This window comes from Oncorhynchus clarkii, chromosome 19 (genome assembly GCF_045791955.1).
Source record: "Oncorhynchus clarkii lewisi isolate Uvic-CL-2024 chromosome 19, UVic_Ocla_1.0, whole genome shotgun sequence".
Classification (NCBI taxonomy): domain Eukaryota; kingdom Metazoa; phylum Chordata; class Actinopteri; order Salmoniformes; family Salmonidae; genus Oncorhynchus; species Oncorhynchus clarkii.
In genome coordinates, this window is record NC_092165.1 from 11,171,657 (window position 1) to 11,198,119 (window position 26,463).

A 26,463-nucleotide genomic window follows, 5' to 3' on the forward strand; every position below is an offset into this window, starting at 1 on the left:
GGGGCTGTCAGCATATTAGGTTGACAGACCTCAGTGCTTGGACAGAGAAGAACAGAGAGTAGGATGGGTATTGTTATGGGGTCTCAGTGAGTAACACCATGTGGGTCAAGTTAAAGTGTCTCTCGTCTCTCAGCACGGCCAGGCCCGAGCTTTTGAGGTTGGCTCACTGATCCCGGCTGGCTGGCGGAGTAGGGGAGAGAGTGTGATGCTCCCAACAAACAAACGGTGTGTGTCCCCATTACTGTACTTCACACTAAAGGACTAGCTGCCGTCAACAGGCACTTCACAGAGAAGACGACCGTCTCGTCTGTCCCAGTTACCTGAGGGGAGGGTTCCTGTAGGCTGTCGGACTGCCTGACAGATATTTGACACTTCCAAAGGGACGAGGAGAAGTCGTGGTGGGTTTGGAGTGTAGACCTGTGTTCAACTCTGTCTCGCTCAGCTTCTGTTCCATCAGTCAACTGGTTTCTCTCTTTCTGGGTGGGGTCTCCCCCCTCTACATTTCTCTCTTTCTGGGTGGGGTCTCCCCCCTCTACATTTCTCTCTTTCTGGGTGGGGTCTCCCCCCTCTACATTTCTCTCTTTCTGGGTGGGGTCTCCCCCCTCGCCATTTCTCTCTTTCTGGGTGGGGTCTCCCCCCTCGCCATTTCTCTCTTTCTGGGTGGGGTCTCCCCCCTCGACATTTCTCTCTTTCTGGGTGGGGTCTCCCCCCTCGACATTTCTCTCTTTCTGGGTGGGGTCTCCCCCCTCGACATTTCTCTCTTTCTGGGTGGTTTAGTGGGTGTTCCTGTCACTCTTTATTAAGAGGTCTGAGCATCGTGTTCTTATGGCCTTACAGTCCTTTCCCATGCGTGTAGTTTACGGAGCTGTCAGCAGAGTTACAACAGGTTAGATGAGTGAGAGGAGCCACACTGAAGGAGTACCATAAACTGAAGGGGAAATATGTATTCATCAAGATCAAATATTCATCCTATTAAGATCACGACATAGTCCACTTCCAGGTTGGGCATGTATGTGACTAGTAGAACCAGTAACCCCGGTGGCTGGTTAAGCCAAAGCACATGATCACCTGCTATTACCCTAACCATAAACAGATCTGAGAGAGAGAGAGAGAGGGACAGAGGGGGTATTTGTCATATATTGTGGAATGCTGGTGAAACATGACAGTGACCAGAGACGGCGAGGGGGGGATCAAGTTCTTAACCTCTCCCCTGACCCTGTGGTAAAATCAACAATCTCCCCTGATCTCTGTGTCATGCAACATCAAGACCAGAGTAAGGTGTGTGTGTATCTTATTTAACTAGGCAAGTCAGTTAAGAACAAACTCTTATTTACAATGACGGCCTACCCCGGCCGAACCCGGATGATGCTGGGACAATTGTGGGCCGCCCTATGGGACTCCCAATCACGGCTGGTTGTGATACAGCCTGGATTCAAACCAGGGTGTCTGTAGTGACGCCTCTATTACTGAGAGGCAGTGCCTTAGACCGCTGCGCCACTCAGGAGCCCTGTGTGCCCCTCAGGAGCCCACATTTATAGCTTGAACACCAAATGAGTGTTGACATCAGACCTTGGCGAGGTGGAATGACATGTGTGTATCAGTGTCAGCAGAGGTACGAGGGAGAACCAGAACCCTCTCTGTGTGTGTGTGTGTGTGTGTGTGTGTGTGTGTGTGTGTGTGTGTGTGTGTGTGTGTGTGTGTGTATGTGTGTGTGCGTGGTTAAGGTAAAGACATGGTCTCTCCACCGTGGGCCTGTTTACAATCCCAGTAATCCTGGGTACATCCCAAACCTATGTATTTACAATGAGGGTCATGAATCTTGGAGCTGTATAAGCCTGGGTCAATCAAGGAGCCGTGTTTAGGGGAGCCAGACGGGTGGTGGGTTGGATTTAAAAGGGGTGTAGAGGGGTGGTGGTGGTGGTGGGTTGGGGTGGACAGGGGTGGTGAGCTGGGTTGGGGTGGAGAGGGGTGTTGGTGGAGGGTTGTAGAGGGGTGTAGAGGGGTGTAGAGTGGTGGGGTGTAGAGGGGTGTAGAGTGGAGGGGTGTAGAGTGGTGGGGTGTAGAGTGGTGGGGTGTAGAGTGGTGGGGTGTAGAGGGGTGAAGAGTGGTGGGGTGTAGAGGGGTGTAGAGGGATGTAGAGGGGAGTAGAGGGTTGTAGAGGGGAGTAGAGGGGTGTAGAGGGGTGTAGAAGGTTGTAGAGGGGAGTAGAGGGTTGTAGAGGGTTGTAGAGGGGAATAGAGGGTTGTAGAGGGTTGTAGAGGGGAGTAGAGGGTTGTAGAGGGGAGTAGAGGGGTGTAGAGGGGTGTAGAGGGGAGTAGAGGGGTGTAGAGGGGTGTAGAGGGGAGTAGAGGGTTGTAGAGGGGAGTAGAGGGTTGTAGAGGGTTGTAGAGGGGAGTAGAGGGTTGTAGAGGGTTGTAGATGGGAGTAGAGGGTTGTAGAGGGTTGTACAGGGGAGTAGAGGGTTGTAGAGGGGAGTAGAGGGTTGTCGAGGGGAGTAGAGGGTTGTACAGGGGAGTAGAGGGTTGTACAGGGGAGTAGAGGGTTGTAGAGGGTTGTAGAGGAATGTAGAGGGTTGTAGATGGTTGTAGAGGGGAGTGTAGAGGGTTGTAGAGGGGAGTAGAGGGTTGTAGAGGGGAGTAGAGGGTTGTAGAGGGGAGTAGAGGAATGTAGAGGGCTGTAGAGGGTTGTAGAGGGGAGTAGAGGGTTGTAGAGGGGAGTAGAGGGTTCTAGAGGGTTGTAGAGGGTTCTAGAGGGTTGTAGAGGGGAGTAGAGGGTTGTAGAGGGTTGTATTTGGGAGTAGAGGGTTGTAAAGGGGAGTAGAGGGTTGAAGAGGGGAGTAGAGGGGAGTAGATGGGTGTAGAGGGGTGTAGAGGGGTGTAGAGGGGTGTAGAGGGGAGTAGAGGGTTGAAGAGGGTTGTAGAGGGTTGTAGAGGGGTTTAGAGGGGTGTCGAGGGGAGCAGAGGGGTGAAGAGGGGTGTAGAGGGTTTTAGAGGGTTGTAGAGAGTTGAAGAGGGTTGAAGAGGGGTGTAGAGGGGTGTAGAGGGTTGTAGAGGGGTTTAGAGGGGTGTCGAGGGGAGCAGAGGGGTGTAGAGGGGTGTAGAGGGGTGTAGAGGGGTGTAGAGGGGAGTAGAGGGTTGAAGAGGGGTGTAGAGGGTTGTAGAGGGTGATAGAGGGGAGCAGAGGGGTGAAGAGGGGTGTAGAGGGTTGAAGAGGGGAGTAGAGGGGAGTAGAGGGGTGTAGAGGGGTGTAGAGGGTTGTAGAGGGTTGTAGAGGGGTTTAGAGGGGTGTCGAGGGGTGTCGAGGGGAGCAGAGGGGTGTAGAGGGGTGTAGAGAGGTGTAGAGGGTTAAAGAGGGGTGTAGAGGGAAGTAGAGGGTTGAAGAGGGGTGTAGAGAGTTGTAGAGGGGAATAGATGGGAATATAGGGGAATAGAGGGGAGTAGAGGGGTGTAGAGGGGTGTAGAGGGGAGTAGAGGGTTGTAGAGGAGAGTAGAGGGTTGTAGAGGGGAATAGAGTGTTGTAGAGGGTTGTAGAGGGGAGTAGCGGGTTGTAGAGGGGAATAGAGGGTTGTAGAGGGGAGTAGTGGGTTGTAGAGGGTTGTAGAGGGTTGTAGAGGGGAGTAGAGGGTTGTAGAGGGGAGTAGAGGGTTGTAGAGGGGAGTAGAGGGTTGTAGAGGGTTGTAGAGGGTTGTAGAGGGGTGTAGAGGGGTGGTGGAGGAGGGGTGTAGAGGGGAGTAGAAGGGTGGTGGTAGAGGGGTGTAGAGGGGAGTAGAAGGGTGGTGGTAGAGGGGTGTAGAGGGGTGTAGAAGGGTGGTGGTAGAGGGGTGTAGAGGGGTGGTGGTAGAGGGGAGTAAGGATGAGGAATGTAGTGCGTTCAGACAAAGGCATGCAGCAGTAATAATGTGTGGTTGGTTGGTTACTGCAGAATACTGTGAACATGACACATCTGTGAAACTTGAGCACACAAGATGCAAATACCCCAAAATAAATGGCACTAGAACACATTGTGTTCTCCTTTACTCAATGTAAAATAAATGGCACTAGAACACATTGTGTTCTCCTTTACTCAATGTAAAATAAATGGCACTAGAACACATTGTGTTCTCATTTACTCAATGTAAAATAAATGAGGCCTACATCTTCACATATGGAAACTAATACAGGCTAATTTTACAAACAAAAACTCACACACTACGAAAACATTGCACAAGCTGTAGACCACACACACACACACACACACACACACACACACACACACACACACACACACACACACACACACACACACACACACACACACACACACACACACACACACACACACACACACACACACACACTCCCTCTCTCCCTGATGCAAAATGGAAAAACAACCTGCCATTTTACGTGGCACTACAATCCTCTTCTGTGTGGAGGGTTTAATGGCCCTCCCAGATTGGGCTTTAATTAGCTGTTAATCATCTATGGTGCTTAATTAACGAGCGGAGCAGCTTCCTCCCTCCGTGGTGTTGCTGGGCCATTAGGAGCAGACGACAAGCTCAAAGAGCCAAACAGACCCATTAACTCTCCCCCTCTCATCTCAGACTCTCTTTCTCAACCCCTCACTGCTCATCTCCTTCAGTCCCCCTCTCATAATGTCACCAGAGCCAGCTGAACCCTCTAATGCCAGCTATCAGTCATGAGGGGAAACCCGCCTCTCCCTCCCTCCCTCTCTCCCTCCACTTCCCCAGGGTGACGGGACTAACTTCCTCTAGTGGTGTCAGTATGTGAGGAGGACGTGTTCTCTAGAATGAGAGGGTTAATGCCCAGGAGCGTTCAAGACACTCCATGTTCATTACAGATCAAACTAACCTGCGTTCCGTTCTCTTTCGCTGGACATTCTCCATCTCATACGAGTTGTAATTGATCTTGTGACACAGCAACGTGTTTCGGCGACAATGTCAATGTCCTCCCTCTGTTCTTTCTACCACCGTAAAGGGAAGCCTGCTGTGACATCTAGCTTACACACAGTCTTAAAGAGGGCGCATTGAAATAACATTTAGCAAGACGGAGAACAATATCTCTCGTCGTTCTCCTGAGGGAGAGTCTGTCTCAGTAGCCCCAGGTGTGTCGGCCTGTCAGATATTCCATAACAGCTGGGGAGCGGGGGCTGTTCTAGACACCACAGACACACTACTGACAGCTCTGTCCCTGCGGGCAATAATATCTGTTCCGTCACCATACGACGTCCCACTGGAACACATTGACTAAAGGAACTTCTGTTCCTACTGAAGTGGTATTCATGGGAAATGCATGAAGACGTCCAGACAAAGCATGTGAACGCAGAGAGTTTCAACAGATAATTGAAACACGGCTCTTCATCTATGCAGATTACATTCTTGAAAAGAAATATTGACAACAACTGATACTAGATGAGTAGGCAAATACCAATGAAACGTAACTATTGTTTGATCTACTTCCATTGTGTTGTTCTCTCACAAAGCCTGGCGCCCTGACATTCTGTTTGTATTGGGAGCATCTCAACGCCTCCTCTCTGCCCGCCTGTCCTCTACTCTCGCTGCCGAGCTGCTCTGCTGTGCAGGATGGATCGATATCGGCAGGATTGGCACACGGTGGAGGAGAGAAACAAAGGGCTGGATCGATCTGCACTGTAATGGCGTGTGTGTGTGAGTCTGTTCTAGGTTGGACATAATTGCCTCGGTCCTGGAGGAGGACAGAGCACCATGGGAATTACAGCGAAGGGAAACTAGACCAGTACGGACACACAACAGTTGAATCACAGCAACAAACATAATTCATGACCGCGCTCAGTGATACTCTGTGGAAGCGATCAGGAGATCCTGCTATGCTTAGTGGTAAGGGGGACGTGATAAGGACATTTGAGTTCCATGTGAAGAAGCCGCCACTGAATCCCCCCCACCGCTGCAGTCAGACAGTGTCACAGAGCAGTCCACTTTACAGCGCTGGGGGTTAACGGCAGTCAAACTGTCAGCCAGCCAAATGCTGCCCTGGCCGCTAATTAGCTGTAGGCTCCAGTGGTCCGACTACCTACTGTAACATCTGCAGTAACAGCCTGCTCTATAGATCATCTTTCCACTATGCAGTCAGACAGACAGAACGACAGCAGAACACACACTGCTGCAGCAGTACTATGTCCAACTGTCTAACCACCACACAGCCAAGCCATCTGACTGGGGATAACACGCCCAGCTGGAAGGAAATGTGTGTGTGTACATGCTTGTGTGTGTGTCAGACATTGGTCTGTCCATCTGAGAGTGTGTGGCAATGAGTCTATGTGCATGTGTGTGAGTACATTGACGATAGCAATCTGTGTATGCGTGTCTGAGTGCTTACCGACCCCCCCCATCTCTGTGGAGTTGGCGTGTCACACCTTAGGTTGTGTGATTAATGTCCCATCAGCGCCCTGATTAACACGACCACACAGGTCACAGAGCACAACCTGATCACCACAGCCTGATCACCACAGCCTTCCCTGCTGCCTCATCAGCCACTCATTACTACCACTGGGCAGAGACTGGAGAGAGGTGGGAAGTGTCTAGGTCCTAAAAGACATGCCAGGAGTAGCATCATGAAACTATGTGGCAGGGCAGGACATAGCACCATGGTTATTAGCTCTGCCCGATGTCTCTGGCAGAGCATCTCAAGGGTCAGGGGTGGTTTATGTGAATCCTTGTTTCGGAAAGGAGAGAGAGAGGGGAGGAAGCCATTAGACTGTTTGAGACGGTATTATTTTACAATCTTCAACGCAGTGGTTTAAACAGAGGTGACAAACAGTTTGAGCATGACACCAGAAAAACATGGAGCTTTTTGACCTTCTGGAACTTCTGAAATGGGAGAGAGGAGGAATCTAATCTGGAGCACAATCTCTGCTGCTTCTCTGTGTGTAAGAGGACACTGCAGTCACTGTGGTGCTATAAAACTACGACAGTAATTCTGACAACTAAATATACACAGGTCTGGTGTGCTTGGGGACAGGAGGGAGAGATCAGAAACTGGACACCACATCATCCTCCTCAATAACTCCTTGGCCGTGTGAGATGGTCTTTGATAAGTCTGCTGGCAAAGCAGAGTCATGTCAGAGGAGCGGGAGGATCAGGTAACAGGAAGGGACCGGAGCTGGACAGGAAATAACACTGTCTCTTTACATTAGCATTTCCTGCTAAGCTAGTCTAGCGTGGAGGAGGGGTAAGGATCTGACAGGGCTTCAGAGGAGTGGTTTGATGACATGTGAGGAAGAAAACTGCTGTGAGTGAGTGAGTGAGTGAGTGAGTGAGTGAGTGAGGGTGTGTGTGTGTGTGACGTACCAGTCTGTTGATACGTACAAACTCCTCGGGGGTCTTAGCCCAGGGTGGTAGCTCCACGTCAGACACCACAGTCCCATCCTCCATCACCCCCAGGCTGTAGTTGTTGGCGTTTACAAACATCTCAGGGAGGTAGTAGAACTCTGGGGTCAACTCCTGGACAGACAGACAGACAGACATTAACACTGTAGAGCCAACCTGAACCGTCCCTTCACTAAGTTATGTCATGTTCATGTACTGATAGTGGATACAGTACATTCAGAATAGTTTTGTCACATTTGTAGTCAATAAATCAACCCTTTTAGTTAGGGAGAACAGTATCACAGTAAGCCATTTCCTCATTCAAATAACACTGACAAGATGCTCTGTGATACAGCCTCCAGTCTCAGTGTGTGGGACACGACATGAGAATGTGACTACGGAGGTCCCAACGTCCTGACAGCCAGGTAGAAAGAACAGGGGACTGTGACCTTCAGAGTGAGAAGCTACAGTTTAGAGAGAGAGTTCATTAACAGAAAGAAAGAGAGAGAGAGAAGACACGGTGTAAAGTACATTTAGAAAGCATGTGGATATATGAGTGTGTGTGTGTGTGTGTGTGTGTGTGTGTGTGTGTGTGTGGAAGGTCCTTTAATCTGGGACTGCCACTGTCGTCCCTCAGACAGCTAGTCAGAAGCTAGTCGCAACACTTGAGCTGTGCCATTACTCATGGAAATTACATTTCAGACTGCTCATCTGCTGCCTGCCTGCTACCACGCTGCAAGCAGGCAGGCCGATAAAAGGCATCAAAACCTTTCGTGTGTGTGTGTGTGTGTGTGTGTGTGTGTGTGTGTGTGTGTGTGTGTGTGCGCGCGCGCTGGGGTTTCCACGCTTTTGAAAGGGGGGTTGTCTGTAATCGTAGAGCTCCAAACAGAATATATGATGTTCTATTCTGTGCTTCTCAAAGGATTTTCTGAAGGATTAGAAGGAGCGACAGGTCACAGAACTCACCAGAATGTGATTGTGTGTCTGTGCACAGTTGAACACTTCGTTATGGAATTATGACATTTCACGATGGGCCCCAAAAAAACATCAACGTTCGTGTAAACTGAAGAGCTCGAATGTTAAGACCTTGAGGGTGTAAACCTTAAACCCTGCTTCATTTCTAACAAACCATAGCTCAGCCTCAATGTGTATGAAATGCCTTCATATACAGAAAGACACAAACGTTTAGATTATGGGGCAAACCAAAACATATCGTGATAAATCTTTGCCATCCCGCAAACATAAATAAAACACTAACGTCGTTAGGAGTGTGTGTGGGCACATGGAACTAACTGGTAAGACTGGACAATGTAAGCGCGTGTTGAATTAACCCACTTCCGGGCGCCTCCTGATACGTACAACAAACAATAGCACGACACCCAATGTCAATCCTGTGTTTAATCAGCGTACATCTACCCCTCGTGATATACTGAACCTACCCATCAACATAACAAGTGTCAAACATGAACTACGGCCATATTCCACAGCAGGGAATTGAACCATGGATTTACGTATGGAGCAGGCACTCATATTTCAACATGATACATCCACAGCCAGTATATAAACAGAGCACCGCAAGTATGAAGACAAGCCACAACACAAGTATAACTCTTCATTTGATTCCACTATAAAACAATAGCTAATGAGTGAGTAACTCCTAATAAAATAACCTGTTAATAAAGCATTGAGGAGCAGTTGTCTTGTAACGTGTCCTGGGTCGTGTTCAGTTGGCACAAAACGTAAGAAAACAGAGTGAGACGGGGAGGTACTACTCGTCTGAAACGGAACTTGTCCAATAAGGAACACTTTTTTTTTTTTTTTCAGTTGCAAAATGTTTTGCTACAGTTGCAAAACGTTGTGTGTGTGTAACCCTAACCTTAATGAACACAACCCAGTTCTGTCCGACTAGAGCTGAACCAGTGAACCGTCTCCTAGGTCGTGTTCAGTTGGCACAAAACGGAGTGCCTAGGTTTTGCTACGGTAGGACTTAATGAACAAGACCCTGAACTGTTTGACAGAACACAGTGTGACTGGGCCTGCTGACTGGTCACTGTCCTGATGGACAGAGAGAGAGAGACAGGGTGACATTCTGACATCAGGGATGACCAGACCAGAGTCAACACCCATCTGTCATGTCCTCGTCTCCCTGTGACATGGCTGTGTGTGACAACCTGACATGCAAATACATACTGGCAAATAGGCTACAGGTAGGAGCTGGGAACTGTAAGGGCTGCACGCATGTACGCACATGTACGCACGCACACAACAACACACACAGAATCCCTGGAAGGCTGTCTATAAGCTCAGACCTGAGAACAGTCCTCACTGCATCCAACAGGACGGAGACAAATACACGATTAGACAGGAAGCTAGTGAGTTCACTTCCTCTAGATGTGTTGTGTGGGTGGTAACCCGAGACATGGGGTGGTAGCTAGCCGGAGAGATACCCTGTGTCAGTCCATAACCACATATCCAAACCTACAGATGGACCGGAGGGGAGCTCAGTCAGGAGAGAAAGAACCAAGCACATGTTCTGTCATCACAACCAATCCATGTCATACAACCATGAAAGCTTCAGAGACTACTGATCAAAGGTCCAAACTAATCCTTCTACCCCCCCCCCTGCCTCCTCCCCCCTCCTTCGCTACTTCAGTCAATCTTGAATTGAACCTTTGGCCCATTTGGGCCCCCTCTCCACTGGGCTTTGGGTCTATGGCGGGTCAGACCAATCCTCTGCTACAGTTTGGGTCTCTAAGGCCCCAACCCTCCTCTTTTAACAAGTGACCCACGCTCTTAAAACATTTATGAGTACAGGCAGCCATCTTGTTTCAAATGTAGACTTGGCCTGCTCTTTGGGCCTGGGTCGGGTGGAATGGTGGCTGGGGGAGTTGGAAGGAGTTGACGGTTGATCGCGCTTCGCCTCCAATGATAAAACATATGGCTCGCATTACCGGTAACACTTGATTGCGAAAGCCCAGGGAGAGAGAGAGAGAGAATTTAGCTTGGTCTCAGTCTAGACCTGTCACAGTGGATCAACCACAAGAGCTCCACTCCACATCAAAACACACAGGACCAGGCTCAACCCTGCACTTAATAATACAGCTTCCATGTTGAGTTGAGTTTAGCCACGTCAAAATAACAGAACGTTCTTTCCTCGCATGGATGATCTCATTCACCTTGTTAACAAAGAAGGGTTACAAATGAGATGTATCAATTTAGCATGCTAAGTATACCATTTAGCTTTAGCTTCAGGACTATTGTAGGAAACTCTAAGAACCTTCTATTCCTTCTAAAGGGGGGGAAAAGTCTTAGTGTGTTTTGTATCCCAGTGCATAACGTGGTGATAACAGGTTAAAGACGCCAGTCCAGTCTGTCTGTAGCGTAGGAGAGACCGTGATGACCTCCGGCCACAATCCCCTGACCCCTCCTGACCTTTTGCCTTAGCCCAAAGGCATCGTTGTGTGTGTGTGTGTGTGTGTGTACTGTTGAAGTGTACTGGGGGGAGGGGGCCTATGGCCCCTGCAGTGACCCATGACAGGACAGGATTGGGGATCACAGAAGCTGGCCTCTGACCACAGTAGAGCAGGGGCCACTGCACATAATGGAGGGACCGGGGCAGAGAGTGTAGCGGGGAGGCCCCCTGTATTTCCCCCACCTTGTTAAGAAGGGCCGGGGGTCTCCTTCAGCCCTTCACCCCCCCGGCCCTTCTTAACAAGGTGGGGGAAATACAGAGGGTCTCCTTCAGCCCTTCACCCCCCCGGCCCTTCTTAACAAGGTGGGGGAAATACAGGGGGTCTCCTTCAGCCCTTCACCCCCCCGGCCCTTCTTAACAAGGTGGGGGAAATACAGGGGGCCGTGCCGCCACCTCAGACTGGACAAATTTACACCAGGCCTCCCCGGGTCGACCCCATGGAAGCAAGAGGCCTTGTAAAATGGCCGACCTTCAGTTTGAGGTCAGGTTTTGTGGAGTGGACAGGTTTAAGACGTGAGGAAGTGGGCTTGTTGTTTTTAAACCAGTGTGTTTGTTTGCTCATTAGATTAGCCACTTTCTCTCTCCGGTGATGAGAGGGAGAAGAGGGGCCTTTGAGAAGGCTTTAGGCTAATTCAATGAAAAGGGTGTAATTTGAAAGTTGAATGTTTGTTTGGAATACATTTGGAAGATAATGTTGACATTTGACCCCCTAGCTTTGAAAAGCATATTAAGAACATATTCTTATTTATTATATGCAAAATCTGATATCACTATCTAAATCAATTGATATCTATCAATCACAAACAAACTAAAGTGTGTTTATTTCCACACAGAAAACCATACATTTTATCAAAACACTTCTATCACAACTAAAAGGTAACCAGTCTGTAGAGACTGATGCCACACTCTCCTCCTATCCTAGTACGTTCCCTGGCTCCTGGGGTCTGGACAGTGGTGGCCTCTCCTCCTATCCTAGTACGTTCCCTGGCTCCTGGGGTCTAGACAGTGGTGGCCTCTCCTCCTATCCTAGTACGTTCCCTGGCTCCTGGGGTCTAGACAGTGGTGGCCTCTCCTCCTATCCTAGTACGTTCCCTGGCTCCTGGGGTCTAGACAGTGGTGGCCTCTCCTCCTATCCTAGTATGTTCCCTGGCTCCTGGGGTCTAGACAGTGGTGGCCTCTCCTCCTATCCTAGTATGTTCCCTGGCTCCTGGGGTCTAGACAGTGGTGGCCTCTCCTCCTATCCTAGTATGTTCCCTGGCTCCTGGGGTCTGGACAGTGGTGGCCTCTCCTCCTATCCTAGTACGTTCCCTGGCTCCTGGGGTCTAGACAGTGGTGGCCTCTCCTCCTATCCTAGTACGTTCCCTGGCTCCTGGGGTCTAGACAGTGGTGGCCTCTCCTCCTATCCTAGTATGTTCCCTGGCTCCTGGGGTCTAGACAGTGGTGGCCTCTCCTCCTATCCTAGTATGTTCCCTGGCTCCTGGGGTCTGGACAGTGGTGGCCTCTCCTCCTATCCTAGTATGTTCCCTGGCTCCTGGGGTCTGGACAGTGGTGGCCTCTCCCCACACTGGCGGGCTGCTGAAGGGTCTGGAGGTGTTGAGGGTCTCGGTGTGTGAACTTGTGGGTGAACGTCCAGAGAAGTGTGCAGACCTCAGAGGCCCTCTCTAGTCGATACTCTGGTACACTGTCTGTCTTTCAACAGCTAGCTCCAATGTGAGGAGGTGGCGGTAGTGTGTGTGTGTGTGTGTGTGTGTGTGTCGCTACCTTGACGTCGGACGTGTCTCTCTGGCAGTTCCTCCAGGCCCGGGACACGGAGGAGAAGGTGCGGTCAGCGTGGTCAAACTTCCCTCCCTGGAAGTTGAGGAACATGGTGGTGAAGGGTTCCTGGAAAATGAGAGAAGAAGAATAATAGAAGAGAACGAGAGAAGAAGAATGAGAGAATGATCAGTTATCCACATATCCTGTGACACTGTGGTGTACTGTACATTTGAGAAAAAGGAGAAGAAGAAATGACATTTGACCCCACATCCTTATGATGAAGCGTTTTTATACTATGGTAAAATGAGTCTGAATGTGTACACTGAGTATACCCCCTCAAAACAGCCTTAATCAGGAATCCAGTCTACAGGGTGTCAAAAGTGCTCTAAAGGAATGCTGGCCCATGTTGACTCCAATGCTTCCCACAGTTGTGTCAAGTTGGCTGGATGTCCTTTGGGAGGTGGAACATTTTTAATACTCACAGGAAACTGTAGAGTGTGAAAAACCCAGCAGCGTTGCAGTTCTTGACACAAACCGGTGCGCCTGTCACCTACTACCATACCCTGTTAAAAAGCACTATTTTTATCACCCTCTGAATGGCACACATACACAACCCATGTCTCAATTGTCTCCAGGCTTAAACATCCCTTATTAACCTGTCTCCTCCCCTTCATCTACACTGACTGAAGTGGTCATAGCTTTCACCTGGTTAGTCTGTGTAATGGAAAGAGCAGGTGTTCTTAATGTTTTGTACACTCAGTGTATGTACTGAAGTTCAATGTGTATATTACCAAAAAAAACAGCATTTGCTATTGGCTAAAAAAACATGTTTTGCAACAACGCTCAAATCTGGCTTTACATTTCTGTAATCTACATTTCCAAAAGTTGCTTTTTAAGGTAATATCTTACAGCTAATACCCTTAACGCAACGACGACAGATTGTCTGACTTGTTGACACTTTGTCACAAACCACTGAAATGAACTAAGCGAACGGCAGGCGTCACTGTGTGGCTGTGAAGCCTGTAGAGGTGTGTTATTGGTGCGTTTCTAATCACGCTTAATCTTGCTTGTGTCGATCAACAGACCGTCCCTCTGAAACAACAGACCGTCCCTCTGAAACAACAGACCGTCCCTCTGAAACAACAGACCCCGAGTGAGACGGACACAATTAGCCAGGCTAACACTACTATTAGCCAGGCTAACACTTTCATAATGAATACGCTTATATGGACAGGGGGGGGGATCTGATTCTAGATCAGCACTCTTACTCTGAGATGATTTTGAATACAGGACCGGGACTTTTAAGGTCTGCCCTAGTGTTCATTTGGGCTTCCTATCCCATCCATACGTTGACACTTGATTTGAAGGGCATTTGGTAAAGTGGATTTAAAATAAGCCAGTAATAAGCCAGCTAATGATGTGATGGGATCAATGGTTGTTTCCATAGGGAGCTACTGGGACAATTACAGGACAATTCAAGGGCCCTGGAAGAAGGTTAGACTCCCTCCCTGTATGGCAGAATGGTCCCCTGTGGATGGAACAGAGTGTTGTCTGATATCGGCTGGATGAGGGTTACATACAGTGACTAATATAACAAAACACTATCAAAAGCACCACGTGGGAGAAAGATAACTTCATGAAGTCTTTAGATTGAGTAGTTTCGACGCAGAAGTTTAAAAAAATAGTACAGAATAATAGCCCCTCATTAAACATAGTTCAATTGAAGACTAAATTAAAAAAAAATGTTTAAAAAATTCGGAGTTCCTCTTATGTTGCAAAAACATACAGAAAGAAACACGTTATGTATTTAGCTTCGGCGTGCTGCTTCTCTGTTTTACGAGCAGCACAACATAGAAATAACCAAGGCCAGCCAGGGACAATACACTGTGCATACGTTAGCGTGTAGATGGAGCCTGTATTTCACTGTGACATAAATCAACCTGACTATGTATCCATGGCCAATTAGAAAACAACAACTAGCTCCAATGGGGCGTGCTACAAGTCTAATGATGGATAGGTAATAAATATTACACCATGATGGGTGGGTGGCAACTGTAATGCATTCATTTCTAAATGTAATCTGTTTTTCATAAAGCAGTGACAAAAATGAAGGCCTAAATCCTATTCTATACACATCGTGGTGGGATTCAGTACTTTCATTTAACCTTAAAATGGACCAAGTTGAACCATTGAGGTCAAAATAATTATTTTGCCATTTTAATGTGTCGAAAAAGGCAAGTTACCTTTACAAGCGAGACATTTGCACCGGATAGGTGCAGTGAAATGTGTTGTTCTACAGGGTCAGCCATAGCAGTACGGCAGGCCTGGAGAAAATTTGGGTAAAGTGCCTTGTTCAAGGACACGTCGACAGATTTTTCACCTCGGCGGCTCGGGTATTGGAACCAGTGACATTTCGGTTACTGGCCCCGACGCTCTAACCGCTAGGCTACCTGGGAGTAGCTGGGGTGGATATAGTTGGGGTACAGCTGGGGGAAGTTAACTTACGATGCGCAGCAGCCACATCTGGGTGAAGGAGGAGGTGGAGTAGTGGGTTCCGTAGTGGAACTTGGGCACCTGGTCGTCCTCCCAGGATTCATAGCGGTCGTTGAAGAACGCCGCCCTCTTGGGGTTCAGGGCACCAATGGGCTGTGAGGAGAAAGAAGCGTAAAATGTTATTACAACGTTATTACAACAGAGACTGATAGACACGGAATAGAGATAAAAGAGAACGAGAGAGAAAGAGTGGCAGTACAAAGAGAAGATAGAAACATTTTATAACACAGTACAATTGAACTCTTTTAGCTTTCAGAGAGAAGACTTTGCTTCAAACACAGGGCATATAAATTCAAATGATGTTAGTAACCTTTATGCGTTCGTCGAATGAATATTAGATGCTGTGTTGTTTTGAGGATCAATCCATTCCAACAGAGTGCATTTCACTTCATAGCCCTGAAACACAACCCCCTGCGGCTAGTCTGTCAGAGAGAACGAATGTGTTGCGATGAAAGGAGGCCTAGGAACATCAATAGCAAGGGCCGGGAGGTTCCTTCTTCCATTTTTATTAATCTGTAGCTAATATACTAGTCAGGAGAAGCAGCCTCCATTGTGGGTCTAAAAAATGGATCAGTTGCATTAATTTCCCATTGATCTCAGAGAAACCAATACCTGGCTGAGCCTGGCTTATTATTTAAATGCTCATTTATAGAAATCCCTTTTTTACCCGTTCAATTTGTATTAGTCTTCTATTAGTCCTCCTCCTCCTCCTCTTCATCCCTCGCTCCAAACACACCTCCTCTCTGATCAATGGTAATGGAATGATGGCCTTTTGAAGATGAAGCACTGGCTGGTGGATCGATAGGCCCTCTCTCATATCATAGTGCTGTCATGGGAGGCCTCGTCCAGACTGGGGAGAGGCTATTGATCTGATGCTGCTGTTACTGTGTCGGGCGGGTGTAATGGTGTGTGTGTCTGATTGTATCCAAGGGTGCACCCATTCAAGACCGTACCCAATTACCTTCCTTATACTCCAACAACCGGAAAAGAACAGGAACACACACACGCCAACACACACACCGCCTCATGCCGACACATTGTGCTGGGCTGTGCTGACAGTGACACACTATTGGCTTACCCAGGGCTACTGGGGGTGGGAGTACACACACTGAATTATACAGTACAACGATTGGACTGATTTATTGCCGTAATAACGTAGAGCTCATTAAAAAAAGAAAAGGCTGGAAGAGGAATATAGAATAAAAGAGACTGAGTGCACTGCAATGAGAGCGAGAATAAAAGAGAGAGAGGGGGAGAGGGAGAGAGGGGGATAGAGAGGGGGGGAGAGAGAGAGGGGGGAGCGGGGGAGAGGGAGAGAGGGGGGAGAGAGAGAGGGGGGAGAGAGAGAGAGGGGGATAGAGAGGGGGGGAGAGAGAGAGGGGGGAGCGGGGGAAAGGGAGAGAGGGGGGAGAGAGAGAGGGGGGAGAGAGAGAGAGGGGGATAGAGAGGGGGGAGAGAGAGGGGGAAAGAGAAAAATAGAGCGAGAGCGCAAGAGCGAGAGATGAGCGAGAGAGAGAGAACGAGGGGGAAAAAGAGAGAGTGCTCTACACTCTACATTGTTTACTGCTGTAAATTACGGCCGGGTGGAGAGCGATGCGCGGCGAGGAGGGCGGCGGTACAATAGAGCGGTGGTGACAGCGTCGTACATCAGGCCCGTCCCCGGTGAGGAGTGCTCTGATCGAGTGAACGCTGCCCATTGGGCTAATATGTTCAGGCGGTGCCTGCGAATAGCGCTTGGACGAGCGCTCGGATAAATGAGCTGCTGGCGTTGTTTTTAATTAGACTTTGAAAAGGAATGAGATTAGAATAAACCATGGACGGAGTTAGATGGTGTTACTGCTTCAAAGAGGAGAATATGGGAGACTTTAATCTTGGATAAGGGTTTTATCTTTTGTTCATCCAGAATGTAGATTAGGAAGGTGTTGGGAAATGGTTATTGTGGCATCATTATTACACCATAGAATTAGCTTACACTTATAAAGTACTATGCTAGCCAACTGCTACCCATAGCCACTCAACTATGCTAGAGGCGTCACTACAGACCCTGGTTCGATTCCAGGCTGTATCACAACCGGCCGTGATTGGGAGATCCATACGGCGGTGCACAAATTGGCCCAGCGTCATCCGGGTTTGGGCGGGGTGGGTTGTCATTGTAAATAAGAATTTGTTCTTAACTGACGTGCCTAGTTAAATAAAATAAAAACTATACAAGATGGTGTCGGTGATGTGTAATCTTTTACGTGACGCTAAATCCTCTAACATATTGGAACAACAGGAAGTGCATCATACACATTGTGTTGATATACCGTTTGCAGATCAAATAGAGATTTATATTATCAAAGGACTCTGATCACAGACACAAATAAAACCATTCAACAGTTAACCGAAATCAAACCTAATGTCAACCGGATAATATAAACAATCTTCCACTACAGAAAATCTCTCAGATCTGAATTCCAATGTCAAAGACATCAAAGGCAAAAATGTCTATCAAGATGAGCAGAAACCAGACAGTAGCATATAGTTAACCATTACATCTCTCCAAATTATAAGGGTCAGCAGTGATACAACAAACTATAATGTTTTCACATTTAAGGATTATCTGACTAAATAAATCACTCATTTAGGAAGGCTCAGTCTGAGCTTTGCCAGAGAGCCTTGAGACATAAATCAAACTGTGGTTTTGAGAGGACTGTTTATATATAAATGTCCTATTTAAACAGTGAGAATGACGTGGTGTTTGAGGGGTGTCAGAAAACATATGGGACGCATCTTGAAATCAATATCCCATTAGCCCCCCGCGCGATGCCAAAGTACAAGGGCCCTGGAACCGCTCAATATAAAGCTGCGTTGTTTTTGCTACATTGCAAATACAGGACCCCAAACCTGTCCAGGTCAACACCTCGTTCTAGCATCCCGTTTCAGGAGTCTTTCCAAATTGCCTGTTTAAAAATGCTCTCAACGTTAGAGCAGGGGTGCGTCCCAAACGTCACCCTACTACTAAGGAGCATCCAAAAGTAGTGCACTAGATCGGGACTAAGGTTGTCTAGTGTAAGACCGCGTCCTTATCGTGGTGACTACAATGTTATCTCTGGGCTGGCGTTTCATGTCTGGCCGAGGTCAGAGTTTAGGATGAGAAAGAGCCCCGGAGTATGAACGGAATCGCTCTGACAGAAGGAACATACATTTGTGAGGACATGCACTCGCACACACGCACGCACACACGCACGACAGTGTGTGACCCACGGGCGTTCGTGGCAATTTCAGCCTCTCAATGTCACAGAACTCTCACATGACCTGCTTCTATCAAAGCAGAGCACGACATGAGAGGGGAGGGAGGGAGGGTAGACTGAAAATAATCATAATTTGGGGGGTGCGTATATTGGTCCTGTTACTTCACAAGGGTATAATGGAAATGTGTTTTTTTGCATATCCCACGGCCAGGGTCGCCATTGTACAGCAACCCTGGAGAATTTAGGGTTACGTGCCTTGCTCAAGGGCACTGCGATAGATATTTAATTTTGTATTTATTTTTATGTTCACCTTGTCGGCTCCAGTATTCGAACCAGCAACCTTTCGGTTACTGGCCCAACGAGCCAACCTCGAGTAAAAGAGGAGAGAGAGAAGGAGAGATATCAGAAGGGGGGATTATGACGAATCAAACTAAACGAGCAGCCAATAGAGGAGTACCGAGCGTCGGAGCGGCTGTCCTTTCCCAGACGATGCAGTCTGCCACGCTCCACTGGTCATACACTGATATCACACCATGTCAACAGCATGAATAAAACTGGTGTAGTAAAGATTGGTCGGCCCCGCGTCTCTCCTTCCTTCACTCCCTCGCTCTTCAATGAGAATGGGGGGATGAGGGAGGCAGAGAGAGTAGAGAGGGATAGGGAGAGTCAGAGAGAGAGGGGGTGAAACAACAAAAAAAAGTCTGCCCTTTCTTCCTCTTCCTTCCCCTTGTTCTGTCGTTCTCCTTCTCTCTCCCCTTGTTCTGTCGTTCTCCTTCTCTCTCCCCTTGTTCTGTCGTTCTCCTTCTCTCTCCCCTTGTTCTGTCGTTCTCCTTCTCTCTCCCCTTGTTCTGTCGTTCTCCTTCTCTCTCCCCTTGTTCTATCTCATTCCCTCCCTCTCTCTGCTGCTCAGTTTCTCCCTGGGGCGTTGAGGCTCGACTGAGCACAGAGGCTGAGCTGTCCAAACTCTGGAGGAAGAGGGGGATGAGGGGGAGGGAGGAGGGGATAGAGGCTGCTATGGCTGTCATGTGTCAGCCTCGTGGGCAAAATGAAGCACAAATAAACAGAGCGTGGGGGGGGGGGGGGGGGGTACACAGCCGCATGGTGGGAAACACCACACAAGGGAGGTAGAGAGAGAGAAACGGAGATGGGAGGACTGGTCAAAGAAGGGCTGCTTGGAGGACGGTGTTGATGTGTATGACAGGATGAGTGTGTGGGTGTGTATGGAAGTCGAGAAGCAGTTGTGGCAATGACAGTTCACAAAAAGGCCATAGAAGTCTTCTCAAGAGAGCATGCATTCACTCCAGCTGAATCCATCCTCAGTCAAAGCAAGATGGACGCGTCTGCATTCCACCTCCACCTCAGAATCCTTTGCCAGCCAGGGCAGACTTGGGCCAGGCGCACCATTAAAAGTGAATGGCCAACTCTGTGTGGCTCTAGAGTGCATTACTTCCCAGGTATACTCTGCATGTTCATTACTGCACATGCCTGTTGTTTCCTGTGGCCCGGCTGATTTATTCGGCCATTTTGGCTTAAGCTAGACACGGGCGCTCCATCATCTCACTCTCAAAGTAATCTTCTGTCCTCCCACCATTGGGCGCCATTACACATAATGAATGGCCGTTCTGGGGCTGCTGCGACTGGCAGGCTTTGGAGATGGGCCTTTTAAAAGTGTGTGTGTGTTTTAAAAGCTTCAGGGGGGGGAGAGTAAGACATCTTCAACTGTTCTAAGCTTAATCATATGTAGAGAGCATTCCTTCACTTCAGAGGGAGCGGCGGGAGGGGACTTAAGACTGTGACTTCAATTAGTAAATAATGGAGTTCTGCACATGAAAGAGGAAATGCATTTTTAGACTTCTGTCCAGGTCAAATACAAAATGGAGTCTTGGTATTACATGACTTCCTCTATAGGTGTGTAAGCAGTGATACCGTCTAAGAGTACCCCTTAACGTATGCTTCCTAGTCGAAACTGTTTCTGCATGCATTATGACGACATTCTATTACGTTTTTGTGAAGTTTTGGTGTTCGACAGCATTCAGCATTTTTTTTCTGGCTGTTCGAGCACACACACGTTGTTTTTTAAGGCTTGTTGAAGTTCACGCCCCTTCGTCAGTGATTGGTCAACAGCGGGCATTCTTCAAAGCTGTGTTTGTTGTCGTTCAACGACAGACGACTAGTTTTCATGCACATTTTTTTGTTGTTGAGAAATACTGCACCAAACAACTTAGATGTAAAAAGACCTCCTCTGTAAAAACACCTAAATTAATTACAGATTTATTGAGTTATTTTAGATGAACTCGGACTATTTTGAGGAAGGTTATTGACTACTGCATCTCAAGAGGGACAAATATTGCCACTTTTTCAAGGTAAGGTATTTTAAGGTAGTATGCGAGCACATACGTTCACTTCACCTAGCAGAGTTCTGCTGGGAGCAAATCAAACCTATGTATGAGGACGCCTTTAGTCAGTGAAGAGAGAGAAAAATAGGGACAGACACAGACAGAGACAGAGACAGAGAGAGAGCGAGAAGCTGTTCTTTCCTCTCTGCTGTGTGTTGTACAGAGATGGCTATCAGCACCCAGTGATTACAGAGATGTCTTACTTAACTATGATCAATCGCAATTACACAGCCACTACTCAGGCCAGGGGAGTGGGCAGTGATTAACAAACAGCCTGCTAATCATTCCAGCCACAACTCCCCTACATACTCCCTCATAGCCTTATAGGACCTTCTATCAGCGCTGACTCAGCTAGTCCCAGAGAGCCTGTCTTCAGCGAGGCGTCTCTTTCTTCCTAAGTGTGCGTGGGTGTGTTACCTTGGACAGGTCTCTGTAGTTGCTGGGCAGAGTGAGGTCCAGGTCTTCAGTGTCGTAGTTAGTGATGACCCAGGGGAAGACGGGGTACTGATTCAGGTCGTTGTACGTACGGCCTGGAGGGAGGGAGACATCGGGGGGTCACAACAGTCTCAAATTAGTCAACATCATCATCAAACTTCTAGAACTGAACATGTTTAGTAATCTAAATGTCTGGACACCAAACTCCCTTTTCAATTAGAGCTTAAATGTGGAATATATTTTTACTAACTATGAAGAAAATTAAGTCAGAGGATGAAACCATGTTGGCCAAACAGAGTTTATATAATTTACCACATATGTTCATAATAGCTGGGTGTGTTGTCATTCCCTATGGTGACAGTCCAGTGACAGTGGGGTAACACTGGTCTTACCAGAGATGGTGTTGAGGAAGATCAGGTACTCAAAGTTGGAGATCTCTCTGCGCTGCCAGCGCTGGGTCATGTTGGAGGCCTTGTAGAGCTGCTTGGGACTGGCCTGGGAGATACGCCTGGAGGAGGAAGAACACACAGTGTGGTGAGATGCCGGGCTCTCTGGTCAGATACCGGGCTCTCTGGTTAGATACCGGGCTCTCTGGTTAGATACCGGGCTCTCTGGTTAGATACCGGGCTCTCTGGTTAGATACCGGGCTCTCTGGTTAGATACCGGGCTCTCTGGTTAGATACCGGGCTCTCTGGTTAGATACCGGGCTCTCTGGTTAGATACCGGGCTCTCTGGTTAGATACCGGGCTCTCTGGTCAGATACCGGGCTCTCTGGTCAGATACCGGGCTCTCTGGTCAGATACCGGGCTCTCTGGTCAGATACCGGGCTCTCTGGTCAGATACCGGGCTCTCTGGTCAGATACCGGGCTCTCTGGTCAGATACCGGGCTCTCTGGTCAGATACCGGGCTCTCTGGTCAGATACCGGGCTCTCTGGTCTAGATACCGGGCTCTCTGGTTAGATACCGGGCTCTCTGGTTAGATACCGGGCTCTCTGGTTAGATACCGGGCTCTCTGGTTAGATACCGGGCTCTCTGGTTAGATACCGGGCTCTTTGGTTAGATACCGGGCTCTCTGGTGAGATGCCGGGCTCTCTGGTGAGATACCGGGCTCTCTGGTTAGATACCGGGCTCTCTGGTGAGATACCGGGCTCTCTGGTCAGATACCGGGCTCTCTGGTCAGATACCGGGCTCTCTGGTTAGATACCGGGCTCTCTGGTTAGATACCGGGCTCTCTGGTTAGATACCGGGCTCTCTGGTTAGATACCGGGCTCTCTGGTTAGATACCGGGCTCTCTGGTTAGATACCGGGCTCTCTGGTTAGATACCGGGCTCTCTGGTTAGATACCGGGCTCTCTGGTTAGATACCGGGCTCTCTGGTTAGATACCGGGCTCTCTGGTTAGATACCGGGCTCTCTGGTCAGATACCGGGCTCTCTGGTCAGATACCGGGCTCTCTGGTCAGATACCGGGCTCTCTGGTCAGATACCGGGCTCTCTGGTCAGATACCGGGCTCTCTGGTCAGATACCGGGCTCTCTGGTTAGATACCGGGCTCTCTGGTTAGATACCGGGCTCTCTGGTTAGATACCGGGCTCTCTGGTTAGATACCGGGCTCTCTGGTTAGATACCGGGCTCTCTGGTTAGATACCGGGCTCTCTGGTTAGATACCGGGCTCTCTGGTCAGATACCGGGCTCTCTGGTCAGATACCGGGCTCTCTGGTCAGATACCGGGCTCTCTGGTCAGATACCGGGCTCTCTGGTTAGATACCGGGCTCTCTGGTTAGATACCGGGCTCTCTGGTTAGATACCGGGCTCTCTGGTTAGATACCGGGCTCTCTGGTTAGATACCGGGCTCTCTGGTTAGATACCGGGCTCTCTGGTTAGATACCGGGCTCTCTGGTTAGATACCGGGCTCTCTGGTTAGATACCGGGCTCTCTGGTTAGATACCGGGCTCTCTGGTTAGATACCGGGCTCTCTGGTCAGATACCGGGCTCTCTGGTCAGGATACCGGGCTCTCTGGTTAGATACCGGGCTCTCTGGTTAGATACCGGGCTCTCTGGTTAGATACCGGGCTCTCTGGTTAGATACCGGGCTCTCTGGTCAGATACCGGGCTCTCTGGTTAGATACCGGGCTCTCTGGTTAGATACCGGGCTCTCTGGTTAGATACCGGGCTCTCTGGTTAGATACCGGGCTCTCTGGTTAGATACCGGGCTCTCTGGTTAGATACCGGGCTCTCTGGTTAGATACCGGGCTCTCTGGTTAGATACCGGGCTCTCTGGTCAGATACCGGGCTCTCTGGTTAGATACCGGGCTCTCTGGTTAGATACCGGGCTGTATGCCAGTCCATAAGTGCTGGCAAACAAGACATTGACAACACTTTCAAAGAACAACATTTCAGACCCACTGTGAATTATGAAAACATAACCTAATCATACCAGAGGATTGGTGTGTTTCAAGATATCCAACTTCAATAATAAAACTGATTCAGTCCAAGGTCTTAGTAAAGTCTCTAAATGCAAATGTTCCAATAAGAAATAGGTATAGATATTTAGGCACACTAAATGAAAAAGACAAATATGCAATGAGTAGGGTTAATTCTTCTTCGCAAGCATACACACACACTGATCTCCCCGCAACACACACACACACACGCAGGCCCCCGGAGCATGATGTATGCTATTGGACTTAAACAAATGACCCCCAATCCAATTAAAACAAAGGCAAATGATGGAATAAATCACTGTCACAGTGTGAGATTATAGTCATTAAGCCAGCAGAAAGTCACAATCACCCCTTTACAACTCCCAGTTTAAAGCTTCAAAACACTGAACAAACGTTAGGGCAACATCTCTGAATTATATACAAGGCAGCTAAAATCAAATCAAATCTAATCTTATTTGTCACATGCGCCGAATACAACAGGTATTCATTCACCTTACAGTGAAATGCTTACTTACAAGCCCTTAACCCACAATGCAGTTTAAAAAAAAATAAAAAATAAGAAAAGATAAAAGTAACAAATAATTAAAGAGCAGCAGTAAAATAACAATAGCGAGGCTACATACAGGGGGTACCGGTACAGAGTCAATGTGGAGGCTATATACAGGGGGTACCGGTACAGATTCAATGTGCGGGGGCACAGGTTAGTCAAGGTAGTTGAGGTAATATGTACATGTAGGTAGAGTTAAAGTGACTCTGCATAGATAGTAAACAGAGAGTAGCAGCAGTGTAAAAAGAGGGGGGGCAATGCAAATAGTCTGGGTAGTAATTTGATTAGATGTTCAGGAGTCTTATGGCTTGGGGGTAGAAGCTGTTTAGAAGCCTCTTGGACCTAGACTTGGCGCTCCAGTACCGCTTGCCGTGCGGTAGCAGAGAGAACAGTCTATGTCTAGGGTGGCTGGAGTCTTTGACAACTTTTAGGGCCTTCCCCTGACACCACCTGGTATAGAGGTCCTGGATGGCAGGAAGCTTGGCGTGATGTACCTGGCCATACGCACTACCCTCTGTAGTGCCTTGCGGTCAGAGGCTGAGCAGTTGCCATACCAGGAAGTGATACAACCAAAGATCTGAGGATTTCACGACTGTCTTGGTGTGCTTGGACCATGTTAGTTTGTTGGTGTTGTGGACACCAAAGAACTTGAAGCTCTCAACCTGCTCCATTACAGCCCAGTCGATGAGAACGGGGGAGTGCTTGGTCCTCCTTTTCCTGTAGTCCAAAATATTCTACTTTGTCTTGATCAAGTGCTAACCCATATGAAGGTTAGGCCAGAGAACAAATGCTAGGGAAATCTAGTTTCTTTAATGGTACCTAAAATGCTATCTGAATGTTAGAGCCAACATTTTTGAGACATTAATGTATAGTGGAAGAGAGGTTGGGGTGAAGCCTAGATAGCCGATATACCAACAGAAAACTCTCTGAATGTTAGGGAAATGTTGTGGTAAACATTATAGTGTGAGGTAGAGATACTGCAGGTTGTGGTAAACATAGTGTGAGGTAGAGGTACTGGTAAACATTATAGTGTGAGGAAGAGGTACTGCAGGTTGTGGTAAACATTGTGGTAAACATTATAGTATGAGGTAGAGGTACTGTAGGTTGTGGCAAACATTATAGTGTGAGGTAGAGGTACTGTAGATTGTGGTAAACATAATGTGAGTTAGAGGTATTGTAGGTTGTGGTAAACATTGTGAGGTAGAGGTGCTGTATATTGTGGTAAACATTATATTGTGAGGTAGAGGTACTGTAGGTTGTGGTAAACATTATAGTGTGAGGTAGAGGTACGGTAGGTTGTGGTAACATTATAGTGTGAGGTAGAGGTACAGTAGGTTGTGGTAAACATTATGAGGTAGAGGTACTGTAGGTTGTGGTAAACATTGTGAGGTAGAGGCACTGCAGGTTGTGGTAAACATTGTGAGGTAGAGGTACTGCAGGTTGTGGTAAACATTGTGAGGTAGAGGTACTGCAGGTTGTGGTAAACATTATAGTGTGAGGTAGAGGTACTGCAGGTTGTGGTAAACATTATAGTGTGAGGTAGAGGTACTGTAGGTTGTGGTAAACATTATAGTGTGAGGTAGAGGTACTGCAGGTTGTGGTAAACATTATAGTGTGAGGTAGAGGTACTGTAGATTGTGGTAAACATTATAGTGTGAGGTAGAGGTATTGTAGGTTGTGGTAAACATTGTGGTAAACATTATAGTATGAGGTAGAGGTACTGTAGGTTGTGGCAAACATTATAGTGTGAGGTAGAGGTACTGTAGATTGTGGTAAACATAATGTGAGTTAGAGGTATTGTAGGTTGTGGTAAACATTGTGAGGTAGAGGTGCTGTATATTGTGGTAAACATTATATTGTGAGGTAGAGGTACTGTAGGTTGTGGTAAACATTATAGTGTGAGGTAGAGGTACGGTAGGTTGTGGTAACATTATAGTGTGAGGTAGAGGTACAGTAGGTTGTGGTAAACATTATGAGGTAGAGGTACTGTAGGTTGTGGTAAACATTGTGAGGTAGAGGCACTGCAGGTTGTGGTAAACATAGTGTGAGGTAGAGGTACTGCAGGTTATGGTAAACATTATAGTGTGAGGTAGAGGTACTGTAGGTTGTGGTAAACATTATAGTGTGAGGTAGAGGTACTGCAGGTTGTGGTAAACATTGTGAGGTAGAGGTACTGCAGGTTGTGGTAAACATTGTGAGGTAGAGGTACTGCAGGTTGTGGTAAACATTATAGTGTGAGGTAGAGGTACTGCAGGTTGTGGTAAACATTATAGTGTGAGGTAGAGGTACTGCA

The 26,463-nt window shown here is 48.0% G+C and overlaps 1 protein-coding gene across 1 annotated transcript in view; it reads right to left on the bottom strand.

Moving 5' to 3' along the window:
* The window catches only part of LOC139374711 (lipopolysaccharide-responsive and beige-like anchor protein), a 370,713-nt gene that overhangs the window by 88,407 nt on the left and 255,843 nt on the right, over positions 1 to 26,463 (bottom strand). Inside the window, exons 43-47 of the mRNA XM_071115819.1 lie at positions 21,576 to 21,691; positions 21,166 to 21,278; positions 15,072 to 15,212; positions 12,573 to 12,692; positions 7,322 to 7,474 (exon numbers count right to left, since the gene is read on the bottom strand). Coding sequence (XP_070971920.1) covers positions 7,322 to 7,474; positions 12,573 to 12,692; positions 15,072 to 15,212; positions 21,166 to 21,278; positions 21,576 to 21,691 — 643 coding nt within the window. The remainder of the gene's footprint in view (positions 1 to 7,321; positions 7,475 to 12,572; positions 12,693 to 15,071; positions 15,213 to 21,165; positions 21,279 to 21,575; positions 21,692 to 26,463) is intronic.